General features: G+C 38.0%; 1 protein-coding gene across 1 annotated transcript in view; it reads left to right on the top strand.

The window, feature by feature from the left end:
• The window catches only part of CCNB3 (cyclin B3), a 44,810-nt gene extending 28,737 nt beyond the window's left edge, over positions 1-16,073 (top strand). Inside the window, exons 8-12 of the mRNA XM_087829381.1 lie at positions 9,373-9,510; positions 11,374-11,529; positions 12,336-12,485; positions 15,437-15,570; positions 15,793-16,073. Of these exons, the coding sequence (XP_087685507.1) occupies positions 9,373-9,510; positions 11,374-11,529; positions 12,336-12,485; positions 15,437-15,570; positions 15,793-15,865 (651 nt within the window). The 3' untranslated portion in view covers positions 15,866-16,073. The remainder of the gene's footprint in view (positions 1-9,372; positions 9,511-11,373; positions 11,530-12,335; positions 12,486-15,436; positions 15,571-15,792) is intronic.
• Positions 16,074-18,231: the final 2,158 nt, after the last annotated feature.

Here is an 18,231-nt window from a genome sequence, read left to right as displayed (position 1 = left end):
CCTGTAGACAACACTTTACACGTATTGTCACATCTCATTGCTGGAGGAATTATGTGCGTCCTAAACAACTCTACTGGGACAGGACTATTAGAAGCTTTTGTTTTTTGCCAAACTTTGCGCATGCTTCTTTTCCCTTTGATGATTTTGCTTTGTATGTTTTGCTATAATAAATCATAGCCATGAATAAGACTATATGCTGAGTCCTGGGAGTCCTCCTAGGAATGTGATCTTGAGGACCCCCAACACATCTTTAGGTGGAGTTAAATAGAATTGACATCCTTTCTATGTTGAATCTTTCAACCCATGAATGTATTATGTCATTTATTTAGTTACTTTATTTTTTTACACCATACAGATCCTGTACATGTTTTGTTAGATTTATACCAAAATATTTTATTTTCTTGGAGCTATTATAAATAGTACTTTTTAAAATTTAAGTTTCCAGATTTACACTGCTGTTATGAAATATTGATATTTGTGTTTTGACCTTGTATTCTGACCTCGCTAAAACTCACTAATTCTGAGTTTTTTGTAGATTTCTTGATGTTATCTACATTTTTAAAACAGTTTTATTTCTTTCCAACCTGCATGCTTTTAATTTCATTTTCATGTTTTATCGCACTGCATAAGACTTCCATTATGATGTTGAATAGGAACAGTAAGAGTGCACAGCCTTGCCTTATTCCTATTCTTAGGAAGAGAGCTGTTAGTCTTTTACCACTAGTATAGTCTTAACTCTAGAGTTTTTGTAGATACCCTTGATCAGGCTGAGAAAGTTACTTTCCATTCCTAGTTTGCTGATATATATTTATCATACATGAATGTTAAAATTTTTCTTGCATTTATTGATATGACATTTTTGTTTTAGACTGTGAATATGGTGGATTACATTGACTGATTTTCAATATTGAAACAACCTCATATTCCTAGGTTAAATACCACTAGGTCCTGGTGTATTATTCTTTTTATATACTGCTAGATTTTATTTGCTAATATTTTGTTGAGGATTTTTGCATCTACATTTCTGATGGATGTTGGCCTGTAGGTCTGTAGTATTCTTTTTCCCTCCCCTCCCCTCCCCTCCCCTCCCCTCCCCTCCCCTCCCCTCCCCTCCCCTCCCCTCCCCTCCCCTCCCCTCCCCTCCCCTCTTTTTCCTTTTTTTCTTTTTTTTGCCTCGCCTCGCCCCTTGCCTCCCCTCGCTTTCCCTTTCCCTTCTTCCCTTTCCCTTCCTTTTCCTTTTCTTTTTTTCTTCTTCTTTTTTTTTTTACTGCCTTTGTCTATTTTTGGTATGAGAATGATACTGGCTTCATAAAACAATTTGGGAAAGTATCCCTCCCTCTTCTATTTTTGGGAAGAGATATATGGAATTGATGTTATTTATTCTTTAAATGTTTGTATAATTCACAAGTGAAACCATCTGGGCCTGAAGTTCTTTTTCTTTTTGCCAAACAATTTTAACTCAAAATATACTTTATTTAATAATTATAAGATTATTCAAGTTATCTATTTCATTTAGATGACTTGGTAGTTTGTGGTTTTCAAATAATTGGTCTGTTTCATCTTAAGTTGTTGAATTTATGTGCATAGAGTTGTTTACAGTATTCCCTGTATTATTTACTCCTTCATTCTTGATATTTGGTGATTGTTTTTTTTCTCTCTTTTTGTTAATCCATCTTTCTTGTAGTTTATAGATTTTATTGACCCCCCCCCAACAAAGAACCAGGTTTTAGTTTCATTCATTTTCTCTATAGTTTTTCTGTTTTCAGTTTTATTGATATCTGCTCTAATTTTTATACTTTCCTTTCTTCATGCTTTGAGTTTAATTTTCTTTCTTTTTCTCGTTTCTTAAGGTAGAAGCTTAGATTATTGATATCAGACCTTTCTTTTTTTTTTTCTAATATAAACATTTAATGCTATAAATTTCTCCCTAAGCACTGCTCTAGCTGCTTGTTACAAATTTGGGGAGACTTCCTCTTTAATTCTTGCACTATTTAAAAGTTTATTGTTTAATTTACAAGTGTTTCGAGTTTTCACCATTATTTTTCTGTTATCAATTTTTAGTTTAATTCTATTATGGTAAAAGAAAACACTATGTTTGATTTTAATTCTTTAAAAATTTTAAAAGATTTATTAGCCAGGATATGGTCTTTGGGAATATTCCATGTGCACTTGAGAAGAATGTGTATTCTGCAGCTGTTGGATGGAGTGTTCTATGTCAGTTGGATCCAGTTGGTTGATGTTGTTATTAATTCATTATCTTTGCTGATTTTCTGTGTACTAATTCTGTTACTAAAAGAGGAATACTGAAGTTTTCAATTATAATTGTGAAATTGTCTATTTCTCTTTCATTTTGTCATTTTTTGCTTTGTGTATTTTGAAAATCTGTTATTAACATACACATTTAGGATTGTTATGTCTTCTTTATAGTCTTTTGTGACTTGCCTTTTTTCTACTGTAACAATGTTCATGTAATTGCAAACATCTTCTAGTTAAGTTGACATATTTCTGCATTAGTTTTGTTGGCTGTATAGTATTCTGTTCTTCAACTGTCATTATTTACCCAACCCCATATTGGACATTTAAGTTATTTCCAAATTTTTCTCTTAGAAATATCCCATTAGTGAATATGCATACATTTGCATTGTTCATAACTGTACTATTGTTTTTCTGGAATAAATTACTAGGAATAGAAATATTAGATCAAAACAATGCACATTTAAAATTTTTGTACATATAGGCAACTGTCCTTTGGAAGTGTCATGCCTATTTGTACTTTTACCAGTACTGAATGAAAGTGATTATTTTCGTATAATCTTACCAACATAGGGTGTTATATTTTTTGCCATCTGCTAAGTGAAACATTTTAATGTGTTATTTTAGGTCAATGTACAGGAGCATTGGCATTTTAAGTAGTCAGATTTATTAGTTCTTTTCTTTATGATTTTAAAAGTTCTTGCTTGCTTAGAAAAGTCTTCTCCAGTGATAATTATATAAAGATTTCTCTGAATTTTTTCCAGGACGTTTATAGCTTTATGTTCATATTTAAATCTTTATCTGGGATTTATTTTGGTTTTGGTTTTGATATACCTTTTTCCAATGATTATCTAGTTTTTCTAATACCATTTATTGGTTTTCATCATCCACTGGTTTGAAATTACATCTTTAATCATATATAAATGGGTTTGTTTATGGTATTTTCAATTCTATTCTTCGATATGTTTGTCTATTCTAACATCAGTATGCTGCTTTTATCGTTACAGCTTTGAAATACATTTATTGCCTCTTTACTCATTTTACAAAAAATTCATGGTTCTTACACATTAAATTCTTCCAGGTGTGCTGTAGAATAATTTTGTCAACTCTTCAAAAATAGCCAGTTGGGGTTAATTCAGGGAGAATCCACAGATTTTACAATATTGAACTTTGCAGGCCAGTTAGGTTGTGTCTGTTTAGTTACCAGGTCTTCTTTTACAACTTTAAGTTTTAAAAGATTCTCTTCATATTGGTCTCATTGACTTAAAAATGTTTTTCTTGGGTATTGGGGAAGTTGTTTTTATTTTTTAACGTTATGAGTGTTATCTTTTTTGCTTTAATTTTTAAATTTATTGCCTGTATATTGGAAAAGCAATTGATTTTTAAAAATTTATTTTGTATTTATGACTTTTTGAACTTAGTCATGGTTTATTTAAGTTGCTCTTGGATTTGATGTGTTTATACCTTTATTTAGATTTTTTGCTTCTATATTCACAAATAAGATTTCTTTATAAGTGTGGTGGAGGGTACTGTTTTTATTAAGTTTGGTACCAGGATTACTCTATCTTATTAACATAATTAGGGAAATTTTTCTACAGTACTAAGTTTAACAGAAGAATTTTATTTTCCTTGAAGAACTTACCCATGAACCAACCCATTGATACATGATGCTTTTTATGTGTGTCACTCTTTGATAACGTTTTCTAATAACATTGATAGTTATTGACCTACTAAGGTTTTATTCCTCTTCTTGAGTCATTTTTATAGTTTATATTTTCCTTAAATAATCATTTATTTCATGGATATTTTTACAATTATTATCATAGATTGCATATGGTATTATTTTATTATCCTTTGTAATTATTTTTCTCATTCAAAGTGTTGCATGTACAGTACACCCTCTTTTCCTCACAGAAGTTTTATTCGGTCCTGTGGTCAAAGAACTAGCTCATGGATAAATGTATAGCTTTTTCTTTTAAAAATTTTGGCATTGGATGTGTAGTTCTCAGTTGGTTAGAGTGTCGTCCTGATACACCAAGGTTGCGGGTTTGATCCCCAGTCAGGACACATACAAGAATCAACCAATGAATGCATAAATAAGTGGAACAACAAATCGATGTTTCTCTTTCTCTCTCCCTTCCTCTCTCTCTAAAGTCAGTAAGTTAAAGAAATTCATTAACATCTGCTTTCCTCTTTATATTTTATTTAGATTTATTTTGTTGTTTTCCTCTAGCTTCTTGAAATGAATGCATAGTCTATTTTAATTATTTCTGACTTCATAATAAAAGCTCCAGAGCTATACATTTTCTTCTAAGTAGCAGTTTTGACCACATTTCATTAGTTTTGAAAGACAGTGTTGTAGCTATCTTGTTTTTTCTCAATAAACTGCAATTGCAATTTTTACTTCCTCTTTGATCCAGGTTTTTTTTTTGTCTTAAAAAAATATATATATATAGTGCTGCCCAGCCAGGCATGGCTCAGCGGTTGAGCGTTGACCTAGGATCCAGGCGATTGGGGTTCGATTCCCGGTCAGGGCACATGCCCGGGTTGCGGGCTCGATCAATGACTTTTTCATCATTGATGTTTCTATCTCTCTCTCTCCCTCTCCTTTCCTCTCTCTGAAATCAATAAAGATATATTAAAAAAAAAATAGTGCTTACCATTGTTTTTCAAATGCTTTGCTTTTCATTGATTTGTTTGGTTCATCCTTTTGTTACCAATTTTTAGATTTATTGCATTGTGTATCGAGAATGTGACCTGAATGATAATTTTTGCTTTTCTTAAGTTAATGAGATTTTATTCATGGCTTCAGATATAATTGTTTTTATAAATGATTCACTGCTGTTTGAAGAAAATATGTATTCTCCATAGGCATAAAAATCATTATATCAATTAATTTTGGTTTAATAATTCTTACATAATTTATATGCTAATTTATTTTTTCTGCATAACATCAAAAAATCTGAGAGCAATGTGGGAACCACCCACAATCATTGTTTAATTAATTTCTTCTGGCAATTCTTTACCCCCTCCATCTCACCTTAACCCCTCTGCCCCATACACTTTTTGAAAACTACAAAATTAACACGTTTATAGTATGTGTGTATGTATTCATATATATTTGTGTGTGTATGCTTGTGTGTGTATTTATAAAATCAACAACCCTTTTCCTCTATTCTTATTCCATAGTTTAGAGTGTATCCTTTCAGATCTCTTTTTGTGTATCTTATCACTTTTATTAATATTTGACTATCCTTTCTTTAAAAATCTTAAATTATATGAGTAATAAATGAATGTACCCACATACATGCATATATGCACATATGAAAATACAGCTTTTTAATGAGTGTGGGTTCTATGATATTTTTCTTATATGAATAAGTCATGCTGTACATATTGCTTTGCAACTTGCTCTTTTCTTTTAAGAATAAATCTTAGTAATCTTTCCTTTTAAATATAGATAGATCTACCTCATTCTTTTAAACTGCTGTATAACATTCTATTATATGGATATAGTCATTATTTACTTAATTAACCCCTTTCTTTGGTGGGTCTGATCCGTTAATTGCCCCTCAAGCAAGATGTTTATTTCTCCTTCTATTATTAGTCAAAATAATCTAGATTTTTAGATCCAGATTATTGTTTAATACATTACCTTCCCTATAAAGAATTATTTTTAAATTTTCTGGATGTAACCTTTGACTTAATTTTGTTGGTCCTTTCAATCTAAAGGTTCGGTCTTTCTATGGCTCAGAGACATTATCTATTATGTCTTTATTATTTCTCTTCTGCTTTTTCTCTCATTTTGATTGATTGAGTGTGTGTGTGTGTCCAGTATCTATTGTCTTTGTGTCTCAAGTTTTCATTCATTACCTCTCAGTTCTGGGAGAATTCCTTTGGAATCTTTTTTTTTTTTTTTGGCTATGATTATGAATATATTGTTCACTGCCTTTATTACATTTTTAAGTTAAGTAATTGCTTTTTCACCAGAGACTAGACATTCTGAATCCCAGTATTCTCTTTTCATGGATTCAGTGTCCTCTGAGATCTTGTTGAGAGTATAATTTTTAAAAGTTTATTCCAGTGTTTTGGAGTAAAAAAGTTTCATAAGTAGACATTTGCTTTAATTCTTCAGAACATTTCTCATTGAAAAATTACTTGTTCTTTTTCATATATCTCGTTGATTTTCTCTGTTTATTCATCACTGTGGAAGATGATCTTTTAGTTTTTGAGTTTAAGATGAATTTTGTCAGATTTGTATTCTAGTTCAAGATTAAGATTAATCTTTATATTTTCTATAGTTTTATTTATTACTTCCCTTTTGTTTCTTCTTACCCATCTCCAGATACGGAGAGTAGTCATTTATTAAGAATTGGAGTGGTATGCTAGCCAAAGGCAGTCATGAAGAAGAGAACCTTGCTACTGTGCTGAAAGGTTTCTTCTCTACATGTGTTGTAGCTGCTTGAAATTACCCGGGGCACTGCCACTCTTCTCTAACTGGCACAAAGTTAGGCTCTTCATTTGGAGCCTGATGCTGAGGGGACAGTAAACCATATCTGAAGAAGTCAAGTTATTTGGTCTAGAATGGAGACTTATAGGAAACATAACTGTTTTCTTTTTTTAAATTTTTTTAAATTGTTGACAGTATTCCAGATATCTCCCTAGTTGAAGGGCTGTCACAGAAGGATTAAATTTATTCCATGTAGTCCCAAGGAGTAGAATTATGTTAGAAGAATTATGTTAGAATGTTTTACATTCAAGGAAAAAGGATTGCTTAACTGACACAGCTGCTGATTTAAATATTTATTGACTCCAAATTTCAGTCATTCATTCAGGTATTACCCACACTTTTAGATGTTTCCATTTGACAACAACCTACTTCACGGGTGGCCAAGTGCCTACATAAAGTACTGTCAGGAGGCAATACAGGCACTGACTTTGTCATTTGTTCACAGAGGCATCATCCTCAGAGAATTGCTCCTTTCCATTCCTACCCTCTTTTTTTGTAATTATTTGACCTCAGTTTCTTGACATTTAAGGTGGTACTCATTAACCTTCATCTGCATTAATTATCCTCATTCCTTTCTTATGACATTTCTTTGGAAAATGTAGTAGGCAGAATAAAATGTCCACACCCTAATCCCCAGAACCTGTGAATATAGGGGTGGGCAAAAGTAGGTTTACAGTTATTCTTATGGAAAATAATACAATAATTAATAATACAAGAATAAACTTTGTGTTTTGCATACTCACAATTGTAAACCTACTTTTGTCCCACTCTGTGTATTACCTTACGTGATAAAGGGAAATTAAGTAGACTATGGAATTAAGATTGTAATCAGCTGAATTTAAGGTGGTGATTACCCTGGATTATCCAGGTGGGCCCAATGTAATCACGAGTCCTTAAATGTGGAAGAGGAAGTCAGAAAGTGATATACTGTGAAAAAGACTCAAAAAAGAAAAAAGAAGAAGAAGAAAAAAGACTCAGCTCGCCATTGCTGGCTTTGAAGATAGAAGGAACCCCAAACCAAGGAATGCAGGAACCCTGTAGGAGCTAGAAAAAAGGTTCTTCATTAAAACCTCTAGAAAGAAACACAGCCCTGCTAATACCTTGATTTTTTTTTAACCCAGCGAGTCCTATTTTGAACTTCTGAACTCCAGATCTGTTAGATAATGAATATATGTTATTTTCAGCCACTAAATATGTAATAATTTATTACAGCGGCAGTAGGAAACTAATGAAGGCAGATTTCTGAGAATACCCAAGGCCATATCCCAGGAACAATAGAAACAGCTTTTTGTTATTTTTGTTATTCAAAAACTTAATGTATCTATTGCTGAACCAATGTATTCAACCATCTTCTGATAATCATTCACATATGCTATATACATCCACTTCTCCAAAGCTTCTTATTGACCTACTTTGTGGCCAACTAGGCTCCAGTCAATAAATGTAGCCTGTACAAAAGGAGTCCCAATGAAGTAGGTGAAATTTACAGGGAAGGTTTTTTCTCCTCAATATAAAGAATATTTTTCTGTTAAAACTATTCAAAGAGAGATTGGGCTGTATTTGGAGGTTTTATGGCAGGAACTGAATAACTATTTGGTGGAGACATTAAAGAGAGGGTTCAAGCATTGGTTGAGCTGTTGGACTAATATAGATTTTATTATTCTCAAACCCTAAGACCCTAAGGGATTGTGAGGAAGAAGCATCACTGAGGCTTGAATAGGGCCCTTGTGTACAATGAAAATTGTGGCTACACATTGCCTTCAACCAAGGCAAAAGCAGGCAGTGGAATCCAGCTCATACTCTGTTTGCCAAGCTGTGCATTCTGGTGTGGGGCTGCTATGCCCTGAGGCAGGGGCACCTTTTGCTAATTCATATAAAAGTATTATCTACTTGATAATATGTGTGCCTTCAGGGCTGCATTCACCCAAAGAAGGTAACTTTTTTCTAATTTTCACAAAGATACCATATAGACCAGCACTGACTCTGGGACTACTTTTATACGAGATGGGTTCTTGGAATTGGTGAAGGGGGGATAAATAAAAGAAGGGTTATACTACTAATTATTTAATCTCAGTCTGACTTCTTCAGCCCCTCAGCTCACTTCCAAATGGTGCTATTGGTACTTGCTCCGAATCTATACATTCTAATAGCATAGCTAGTTGGGAAGAGATTGTAATAGATGAATAAACTAATGAGTAAACAAGTCTCTGTGTTTCAGAGCTAAATAAACATGATCTCTTTTGGGAATTCACTGTATAAGGTAGTAGCAAATAGGGAAAGCAAGAAACGTAAGTATGTATTGGAGATCAAGGAGAGAGAGTGTGTTCATTCAAGATGTTGCTAGAGAAGGCAGAGCCTCTCTCTCTGATTTTTAAGACTGGTCACCTACCCAAATGTAGGGATAGATAATGCCAGTGTTCTCAAAGTCGCAGGATATATAGTCAGGCACCTACTTGAAGTAGTTCCCGTATTCATAGCTGAATCTCAGCTGGCCAGGTCTGGTAGCTCTACTGTGCTCAATGCTGCAGACCAGGTAGTCAGATTTATCTGGATGTGATTTTGGAGCTGGACAATATGCAGATTTTTGCCCTGTTTGTGTATTCCTCCAGGTTACCTTTGAGCTGAATCATGAGACCCTCTACTTGGCAGTGAAGCTGGTGGATCACTACCTTATGAAGAAAATATGCAAGAAAGAGAAGCTGCAACTCCTTGGTTCCACTGCATTTCTGATTGCAGCAAAATTTGAGGTGAGCCTGAGTTCATAGGACCTGGAGAGAACTAATCAATCAGATTTCTATCCAAGTCCCACTCCATCCTCCCCCCTGCCTTCTGTCCTTTCCTTCCTTCCTCCCTCCCTTCCTTTCTCTCCTCTTCCCTTGCTAATCTCTCCCCTCCAACTCATCCTCTCTTCCTTGCTTGTCCCTTCCTCCCCAGCCTTGCTTCTCTTATGCCTTGCTCCCTCCCTCTCCTTGCCTCCCCTTTTCTGCTAATTCCTTTTCTCCTCTGCTCTCTTGCCCCTTCCTTCCCTACCTACCACCCTCACTCCCTAGTCTCTTTCTTCCCTTGCTCCCTATCTCTCTTCCTCCCTCCCTTGCTCTCTCCCTCAATGTTTGCCTCTCTGGCTCATTTCCTTCCCTAGTCACTTGCTCCCTGGTTCCCTTGCTCTCCCTCCAAGCTTCCTCTCTGATCCCTCTCTGATAGCTCCCTTTCTTGCTTGCTTCCTTGCGGACTCCCTCCCACCCACTCTCACTTGCTGCCTTCCATTGTCCCCTAACCTCCCTAATCTCCTTTTCCCCTTTCTCCCTCTTTCCCCTCTTCTTCTCTCATACTCTCCCTTGCTCCCTCCTTACTGCTTTCCTCTCTGGCTCATTTTCTCCACTTCTTGCTCACCTACTCCTTGGTTCATTCCCTTGTTTCCCCTCCTTCTCTCTTCTTCCTTCTCTCTCTCCCTCCTTCGCCTTCCCCTTTCCCTACCTAGGGCTATTTTCATGGCTTGAGCAAGTACTTTATGCCTCAGCCTCAAGGGGGCACTTCTCAGCAAATCTTGGAACAAGGAGCATGCCTCTTTTGGTTGCCAGGACAAAGGGCCCCCACTAAGTTTTTTGAAAAGGGGGTATATTCCCCTCACAGGATTGAGAAGTACAGAAAGACTTTTGCAAGGGGAGGTGTGGAGATGGTATGAGAAGAGAAGAAAGGAAGGAGCCAGTGGTGAGTAGAGCAAAGGAAGGGAGAGCTTCTTGCCCTGGTCACCACTAGGTTGCTGTGTGAACTTGAGCAAGTTACTTCTTCTCTCTGGGCCTCAATTTCCTGTCTGAAAAACCAAAGGGTTAATCCAATTTGTGATATGAAATTAGAGAGACAGAGAAAAGTTTGAATAAAGGCTGGGGTGACCAGGTGGATGCATCTAGAGAAAAAATGCAGTGGTCTTTCTGCCTCCCAGTCCTCTCCCCAAAACCAAGTTTCAGTCTGCAGAGGGTGGGACATGGGAAGGTGCTCCCAGACAAGGTTCTTCTCACCCTTGGGTTGGCCTGGATCTTTCTAGTCTAGCCCCTAATGCACATCCTCCCACCCCCTGTAGTCCTCAGTCTCAGCCTAGTCTCCCTCTGTGCCTGCCTGCCTTTCTCTCACTGCCTGTTACCCCAGCAGCGCCCCCTCCCAAACATCTTTATTTATTCCTTAGACTATGACATGTAGTGAGGGCTTATTTTCCATCTCTAGTTCCCCTTTCTGTGTTCTCTTTTCTTCCCTTCCACCAGAGCATGCCTTAGATTTCCCATTCCTGGCTCTCACCCATGAGAAGAGAGATCACTGATCCCTGTCCTTGTGCCATATTATGTGCTTCCAATGCTGTAAGAATCCATCCCCAGAGTCCCCATCCTTTCTCCAGTGGTGCAGTTTTGAGGCAGATCTCTCTTGCCTTTCTGACTTTGTTTTTCAGATGGGCCACTCAAATCAACCAGAAGCTGGCTCTCAGAGCTAACCTGAAGATTTATTCCAGGAAATGTCAGTGCCTCCTATCCTTCAACCCCTCCCCCTCTGCCTTTCATCTCCAAGCAGAGAGGAGTGGGCTGTCTTGGCCTGGTGTGACTGTCTCTCTTCTCCACCTATAGGAGTCCTATGCACCTTGTTTGGATGACTTCCTGTACGTCTGTGATGAGGCTTATCAGAGACATGAGATGCTTGCCATGGAAATCAGCATCCTAAAAGCCCTCAAATTTGATATCAACATTCCTGTTGCCTATCATTTTCTGCGCATGTATTCTATGGTAAGAGAGAGAAAGCACATTTCCATTCTCCCTGCTGGGTTTGTCTCCTCAATACCCAGAGTGGCTGACTGAGTGGTAGGGAAAGGGACAATTGGGGACAAGGAATTTCTTCTTCAACCCACCCACCTAGATTAGCAATCTTTATGAAGTGTAGGAGGAAGAAAATTGGAGGTTTGCACAGTATGTCTGTAAAGTTTTGAGGTGAGGGCAGAGTAGGAGAGGGAAAGAAGATTCTTTTATGAGGGACACTTGAGAAGTTTGGGGGAGATGCTGGCAAAGTTCACTTCCTTCACCTGAGTATTGGTTACAGGGGAGGTCACTTTATAATTATTCACTGCATTCTACAAGTGGGTGTTGTATACTTTTCCTCAATGTGTGTGTTATAGGTTATAATTTTAAAAAATACCAACAAGAAAGGGGAAGGACTTCTTTTGGACAATGGAATACATCCTAGTATGGAACCAGATGCAAAGTTGTAGTTGGAAGGCTTTGGCTCTTCAAAGGATGACCTGTACAGAAAGATTAGGTGGGAAGGTACCACAGGTGCATTTGGTAATTTGGTTACAAACCATAAAGGTAGTGAATACCACTGCTGATTTCATAATCCACCCTGCCCCCTTAAGATTCTGTGCTTTCAGGGGTAGGGTGCCTTAGTGTGAATCATGATGGTAGGAGAGATCTATTGTTCAGGCAGAAAGCCATTTAGGCCTGAGGTGGGATAACTGGAAAGAGTAGGTGCAGGGGGTCTTCTGCTTGGTGCTGGTTTTCTGAATTGCTTCCTGAACTGGTCCTCTTGCTCCCTTTAGAGTGTCCAAGTCAACATGAATGCAGTAATCTTGTCCCGATTCATCTGCGAGTTGACCCTGCAGGAATATGACTATATCCAGGAAAGGGCTTCTAAGCTAGCTGCTGGTTCCTTCCTCTTGGCCCTCCACATGAAGAAGCTTGGACACTTGGTAAACTCTGCCTAGGGGCATGGGATGGGGATTGAAAAGCAAAGGTTTGGCTCAGGAGGAAGGTATAAATTAGGGCTGTGGGAGATTTGGTGCCAAAACTGCCATGTACCCACAGTTATGAATTCTTTGACATCTCGACATCTTAGGGTCCTGGCTGCCTAAAGGTTTCTACAGCAATTGTTTTGAAGTATTTTATTCCATTTTTCTTAGTCACAGTACCCTTTGTTCCAAGGAAAGCTTATCTGAAAGCCCAATATCACAAAACAGACTAATGTGAAATTATTCTGGTTGCAGCAGGGGTGGAGCGGGCCCACTTCCTACCTGACTCCATTCCACCTCTGCCCCTTGTAGTCACCTCAGTGAGGTTGCCCTCCCGAGGGAGCTTGTTGGAACAGAGTTTGAAAAGCACTGACCCATATAAAAGAGTAGTGAAAGCAACTGTCCATGTGTGTAATAGGGGACTTACAGGTATTCTGTAGTGTTCTTCTCTGAAGAGGAAGGCCCCAGAACCTCCTTCCCCAAAACAAGTAAAACTCATTTGATGCTTTCAATTTTATGAAAAATTGTGAAAAGCATCCTCATAGAATTATGAATTTTTACTGATGTGTAACATGCAATCCAAGCAAGAATGAGTATGCTTACAAATGAGCATACTCTTCCCAACCACCCCTAAACCCCTGCAACTTAGAAATCCTAGAGCCATTACTGATGGGAAAGCCTCTGTATGCTGAGAAAGAACTCTATAAACAGTTATGTTTATATAAGTTGAGTGCTTAGTGATCTAAGCACTTTGTATGAACTCATTTAATTTTTACAATAATAACCCTACAAGATCAGTATTTTCCCTATTTTATAGATAAGAAATAAATTCCCATGTTTTGCTAAGGAGAGGCAGAACTAGGAGTGGTATACAACCAGTACTGTATAATCAGAATGGGTGTGGCCATAGCTCTGGAGCTATGGTCCTGGAGGTTCCATGCTAAGCCACGCTTTGACCTCCATAGGTCCTGGGGAAGTCTGGTTGGTACTGAGGGGAACAATTGAGTGGCTCAGGGCAACAAACTGCTTGCCAGCCATTATAGAAATATTTCAATGTTTTACCACTTGACATGGTTGTATCAATGAATATCAGCTAAATGTCAACCCTGATCTGAACCCTGGTCATCTGGTTCCACAATCCTCTAGGCTATATATCCTGCTTCTATAGTTAAGAAAGGCTTAACGAAGGAGGTGACTTTTGAGTTGGATCTTGAAAGAAACTTGTGAGAGGAGACCTTTTAGGTACAGGGAACAATAATTGAACAACGTGAAGGTAATAAATAGTGTGATGTGTTGGAGGCAGAATAAGACATTTTCTGTGGATAGAGAAGAGGCTATCTGAACAGGGAATGGTGAGAGATGAGGCCAGAATGGTAGGATGCGTTCAGATTGTAAGAGACCTTTGATGTCATGCTGAGAGACCCATTTTATACTAAGGCACTGGAAGTTTTTGAGACGGGGGTGACATGCCCCTGTTTGTGTGCTTTGGAAACAGTACTGGTAGAGCAGTATAGAAGGTATACTAGATGATAGAGAGTGTAAAAGTGGCAACATTGGCAAGTAAGCTTTTGTAATAGTCAAGGTGAAGCACTGGGGCCTGAACTGATGCAGTGACAATAGGGCCACTAATCTTATTTAACACATTAAATATAATGTGTTACCGAATGTTACTCCCCCACTCAGCATGCCAATGATGCCCTTTGCCTGTGGCAGTCGTTTTCAAACAGTATTCGGTAGAGCCCTGGGATTCCTGCAGAACTGTCTCAGGGGCCATATAAAAGATAAAGGGTGTGGGCTTCTTAGCCCTTGCCCCCAATTCCAGGTAAGATATTTGGGCTTCCAGGTAAGATATTTTTTGAAAAGGGGTTTGGGCAAAATAATTTAAGGTATTTTTAGAAAATCACTGCATAATAGAATAAATCTTCCTTTCTCTACCTGTGGAGCTTCTACTTGACTTTAAACACTCATTGTAGATGTAACCCTCTTCTATGAAGCTTTCTGTTACTCTCCTGGCCAGAGTTTGTGGGTCTTTGCTGCCCTGTGCCTCCAACGCCCTATGCTCATGTCCCTCATAGTACTTCCTATGTATTTTGTAATTCTCTCTGTGCATGTCTGTCTCCCCCACTAGACTATAGACTCCTCAAGAGCAGGAGCTTTAGTCATCTTTGTATTCCCAGCATCCTATACATGGCATGGTAATATTATTCATCCTAGCTAGCATTATTTAGGCACTTACTATGTGCTCTGTTCTATGTGCTTTGTCTATATTAACTCGTTTAATCATATAATGTAATTACTGTAATGATCCCCATTTGGCAGATTGGGAAACTGAGGCACCAAGAGGTTAAATGACCAGTTCAAGGCCATGCTATAAGTTAAACTAGAATTTGAACCCCAGCAGTTTGCTTCCAGAAGATTTGCTCTTAAATACTTTGCTATATTGCTTCTGCCACATAATAGGCCTCCTTAAAATTGAATGAGAAAATGAATGCATGGAATGATAGCTGGTAGATCCAGAGAGGAGGAACAGCCTTAAGTTCCTGCTGGCTGTTGAGTTGGGACCTCAAGTTTGTTCTGTGGTTTGCCTGGTCATTGGCTCTTGACCTGAAAGTGAGTAAATTACAAAGTCAGTCCTGTTCCTTGGATTCTTTGGTGGTAGATTTCCACTTACTTGGATATCTATGGCCAGGGTTAATATCCAACTGGTACATATGGATATAGCAATACTACTAGTTTGTGGCTGGAACTTATTCTATAATAATTGGTCAGTGTCTATGACGTATGAGTCTCTGAAATGTTTCACTCACTTCCCTTTCTATACCATGGATAGGAAGTTTGGATTTGGGATAGTAGACACAGAGGAAGGGTCTGCTTCCTGTCATAAAAATCACTGTTTATGTTGCTTCTTCCAGGCTCCTTCCCTGGAATATTACAGTGGCTACACGACCTCTGATCTTTACCCCTTGGTCAAAAAGCTTAACACTCTGCTGACTTTGCATCCTTGGGATGATAGGCTCAAGACTGTGCGTTCCAAGTATTCTCACCAGTAAGTACCATGTTCCAGCTGAGGTTGGGTTTGTGCTCAGTCATTGGGAGGCCCAGACTAGCCTCAATTAAGGGAAAAGAAAGATTGAGGTACTTTTTACCTTACTTTCTGCTCCAGGGTTAAAGCAAGATAGAGAACCAAGCAAGGGCCCTGTATCCCACTTATTCCACGAACTCTGCTTGCTTTGACCTATTTTACGCTGAGCAGATGTCTCTTTTGCAGGCTCTTCCGTGAAGTCACCAAAATCCCCCCTTTGGACAAGTTGAAGCTGGATGAAATTTTGAACTCCTGCTAATTCTGAAACTGAGGGTCTGGAACTCTGGCAGCAGCTACCAGGGCCAGGCTAGCATGTAGCTAGGCTATATTTATTTTGTCCTTAAATTTGTCTTTTGATTATTTTTCTTCATTTTTACTCTTTGTTTGTCTTTTCCCAAACTGAATGTTATAAATATTTAAATTTTTTTATGAAAGAGAAGAAATTATTATAGTATTTGTTTAGAAATATAATAAAAAATATTTGTTGTTAAAATGACTCACCTCCCCTCTTTTTAAATTAATGGAGTTTATTGGGGTGACATTGGTTAATAAAATTATATAGGTTTCAGGTATACAATTCTACAATACATAATCTGTATATTGTACTGTGTGTGTACCACTCCAAGTCAAGTCTCTTTTCATCACCCCCTTTACGCTCTTCTACCTCTACCCCTTTCCTTCTGGCAATCACCATGCTGTTGTCTGTGTCCTAAGTCTTTATTCCCTTTGCTTAATCCCTTAACCCTTCTCACCCAGTCTCCAACCCCTTCCCTCTGAAAGCTAGTAGTCTGTTCTCTAGCCATTATTGCATAGCCTAAGGGTGTTATTTTCCTGCCTAGTAAAGATTATGCCTCAGGGTCTAGCTTATCCAATTTCCTTCTCTGTTTGGAGGCTTTCACTTCAGGGAAAGAAGAATTGTCAATTTAAGTGTGAATTGATGGATGAGTCTGTAGAAAGAGGATCCTTGGGGTGGGGTTGGGGTTGGGTGGTAATAATACCTAGTCCAAGGAGGGACACCTCTACTTGACCGACAGGCCTCAGTATTCAGATCTGGACCAATACCCTTTGGTCCCTATCTCACATTGCTTGCTTGCTTTCCTTCTTCCTAGATGATGAAAAGGCAGCGATCAGGAATTTCACTCAAAGATAGACCTATTTTCATAGTTAGACAGTTTTCTGGAGTCTAAATTTGAAAAAAACTGCTTGGAGTTGCATGCTGAAATCTTTTGGCCTTTATCTTCTGTCAAGAGGATAAATTTCTGCCCTGGCCCAGTGCCTTGGTTGGTTGGAGTGCTGTCCCATACACCAAAAGTTTGTTGTTTTAATTCCCGATCAGAGCACATACCTAGGTTACGGGTTTGATCCCTGGTGGGGCATGTATGGGAGGCCACCTGTTGATGTTTCTCTCTCACACTGATGTTTCTCTCTCACATTAATGTTCCCTCCTACTTCATTTCCCTCTAAAAATCAATAGAAACATATCCTTAGGTAAGGGTACAGGTATAGATATACAGATACAGATACAGATACAGATACAGATACAGATACAGATACAGATACAGATACAGATACAGATACAGATACAGATAGATAGATAATCTTTGGGTGATGTGTACGGTACAGCTACCTCATTTGTTCACAGAGGAATTGAACATCCTCTGTGCCAGTTATTAAAGAAATACTGCCTTAATCTGGTCTCTAGGACCTCTGGGACCTCCCCGCAATCTGGCCACTGAAACAAGTAATGTCTGTCACAGGGGAGACCTCTAGAGCTCTATTCTACTACTGTGGCTGGCAACTGTTCTGATCGGTCTGTGGTCTGTGGCCATTTGTTACCACTTGTCAAATATTTTTAATATCAGTCCTCAGGTGTATATCTGGTAGAAGGGGCAGTCAATGCAGAAGTTATGGGGAAAATACCTCTCCAATTCTGGCCCCAGACTCACTGTGCTAGTCTGTTCATATTACCTTTTCTGATGGGTTGGGGACAGGGAGAGCATGCCACACCTTTAGATGTCTTAGTGCTTTCTCATCCTTTGCGTCAGTTTCCCATTCTCCCAACTTAATTTGCCTTGGTGACCAGATATCATTAGGTTCCTTCCTGCCCCATTCCACTGCTTTGCAAGATGACTAAAGGGTACAGTCAGGGAGGTCCAAGCTGCTTGGTAGTGATTTGGCTGGCACAGCCATCTTTACATAAACATGCTAAAAACATTGGGCTGGAATCCATCTTTCAAATCTCTAGCTTCACTTAAAAGAAGTGTCTTATACCTGCTTTTTAATTCTGGAGCTTCGTCAGGGGAAACAATTAACTTGTTCAATTATTTTCCCTTTTTATTCTAACCCTGTTGTTCTTTAGAGGTACTAATGGAACCATAAATTGTTTTTGTTGTTGCATGTCTCAAATTTATTTTACACTTACCACTACTTCATAATTAAGAGAGCTATTAGACCTATATCTTGTTATTTAATGCCTTATTAAAGAAGAACATCTATTTCTCTATCAAGAACTTGTTTTTATGTTTTGAAGACTCTAGTTCAATATAACTGATTTTTTGTAACCTTATATATAGGGTGTCCCAAAAAATGCATACACACACTTTGAATAATTATAAAGGCAGTTTT

This window comes from Miniopterus natalensis, chromosome X, assembly GCF_054644295.1.
Source record: "Miniopterus natalensis isolate mMinNat1 chromosome X, mMinNat1.hap1, whole genome shotgun sequence".
Taxonomy (NCBI): Eukaryota; Metazoa; Chordata; class Mammalia; order Chiroptera; family Miniopteridae; genus Miniopterus; species Miniopterus natalensis.
The sequence above is the reverse complement of the archived record's forward strand: the minus strand, read 5'-3'. Positions and strand labels throughout refer to the sequence as shown.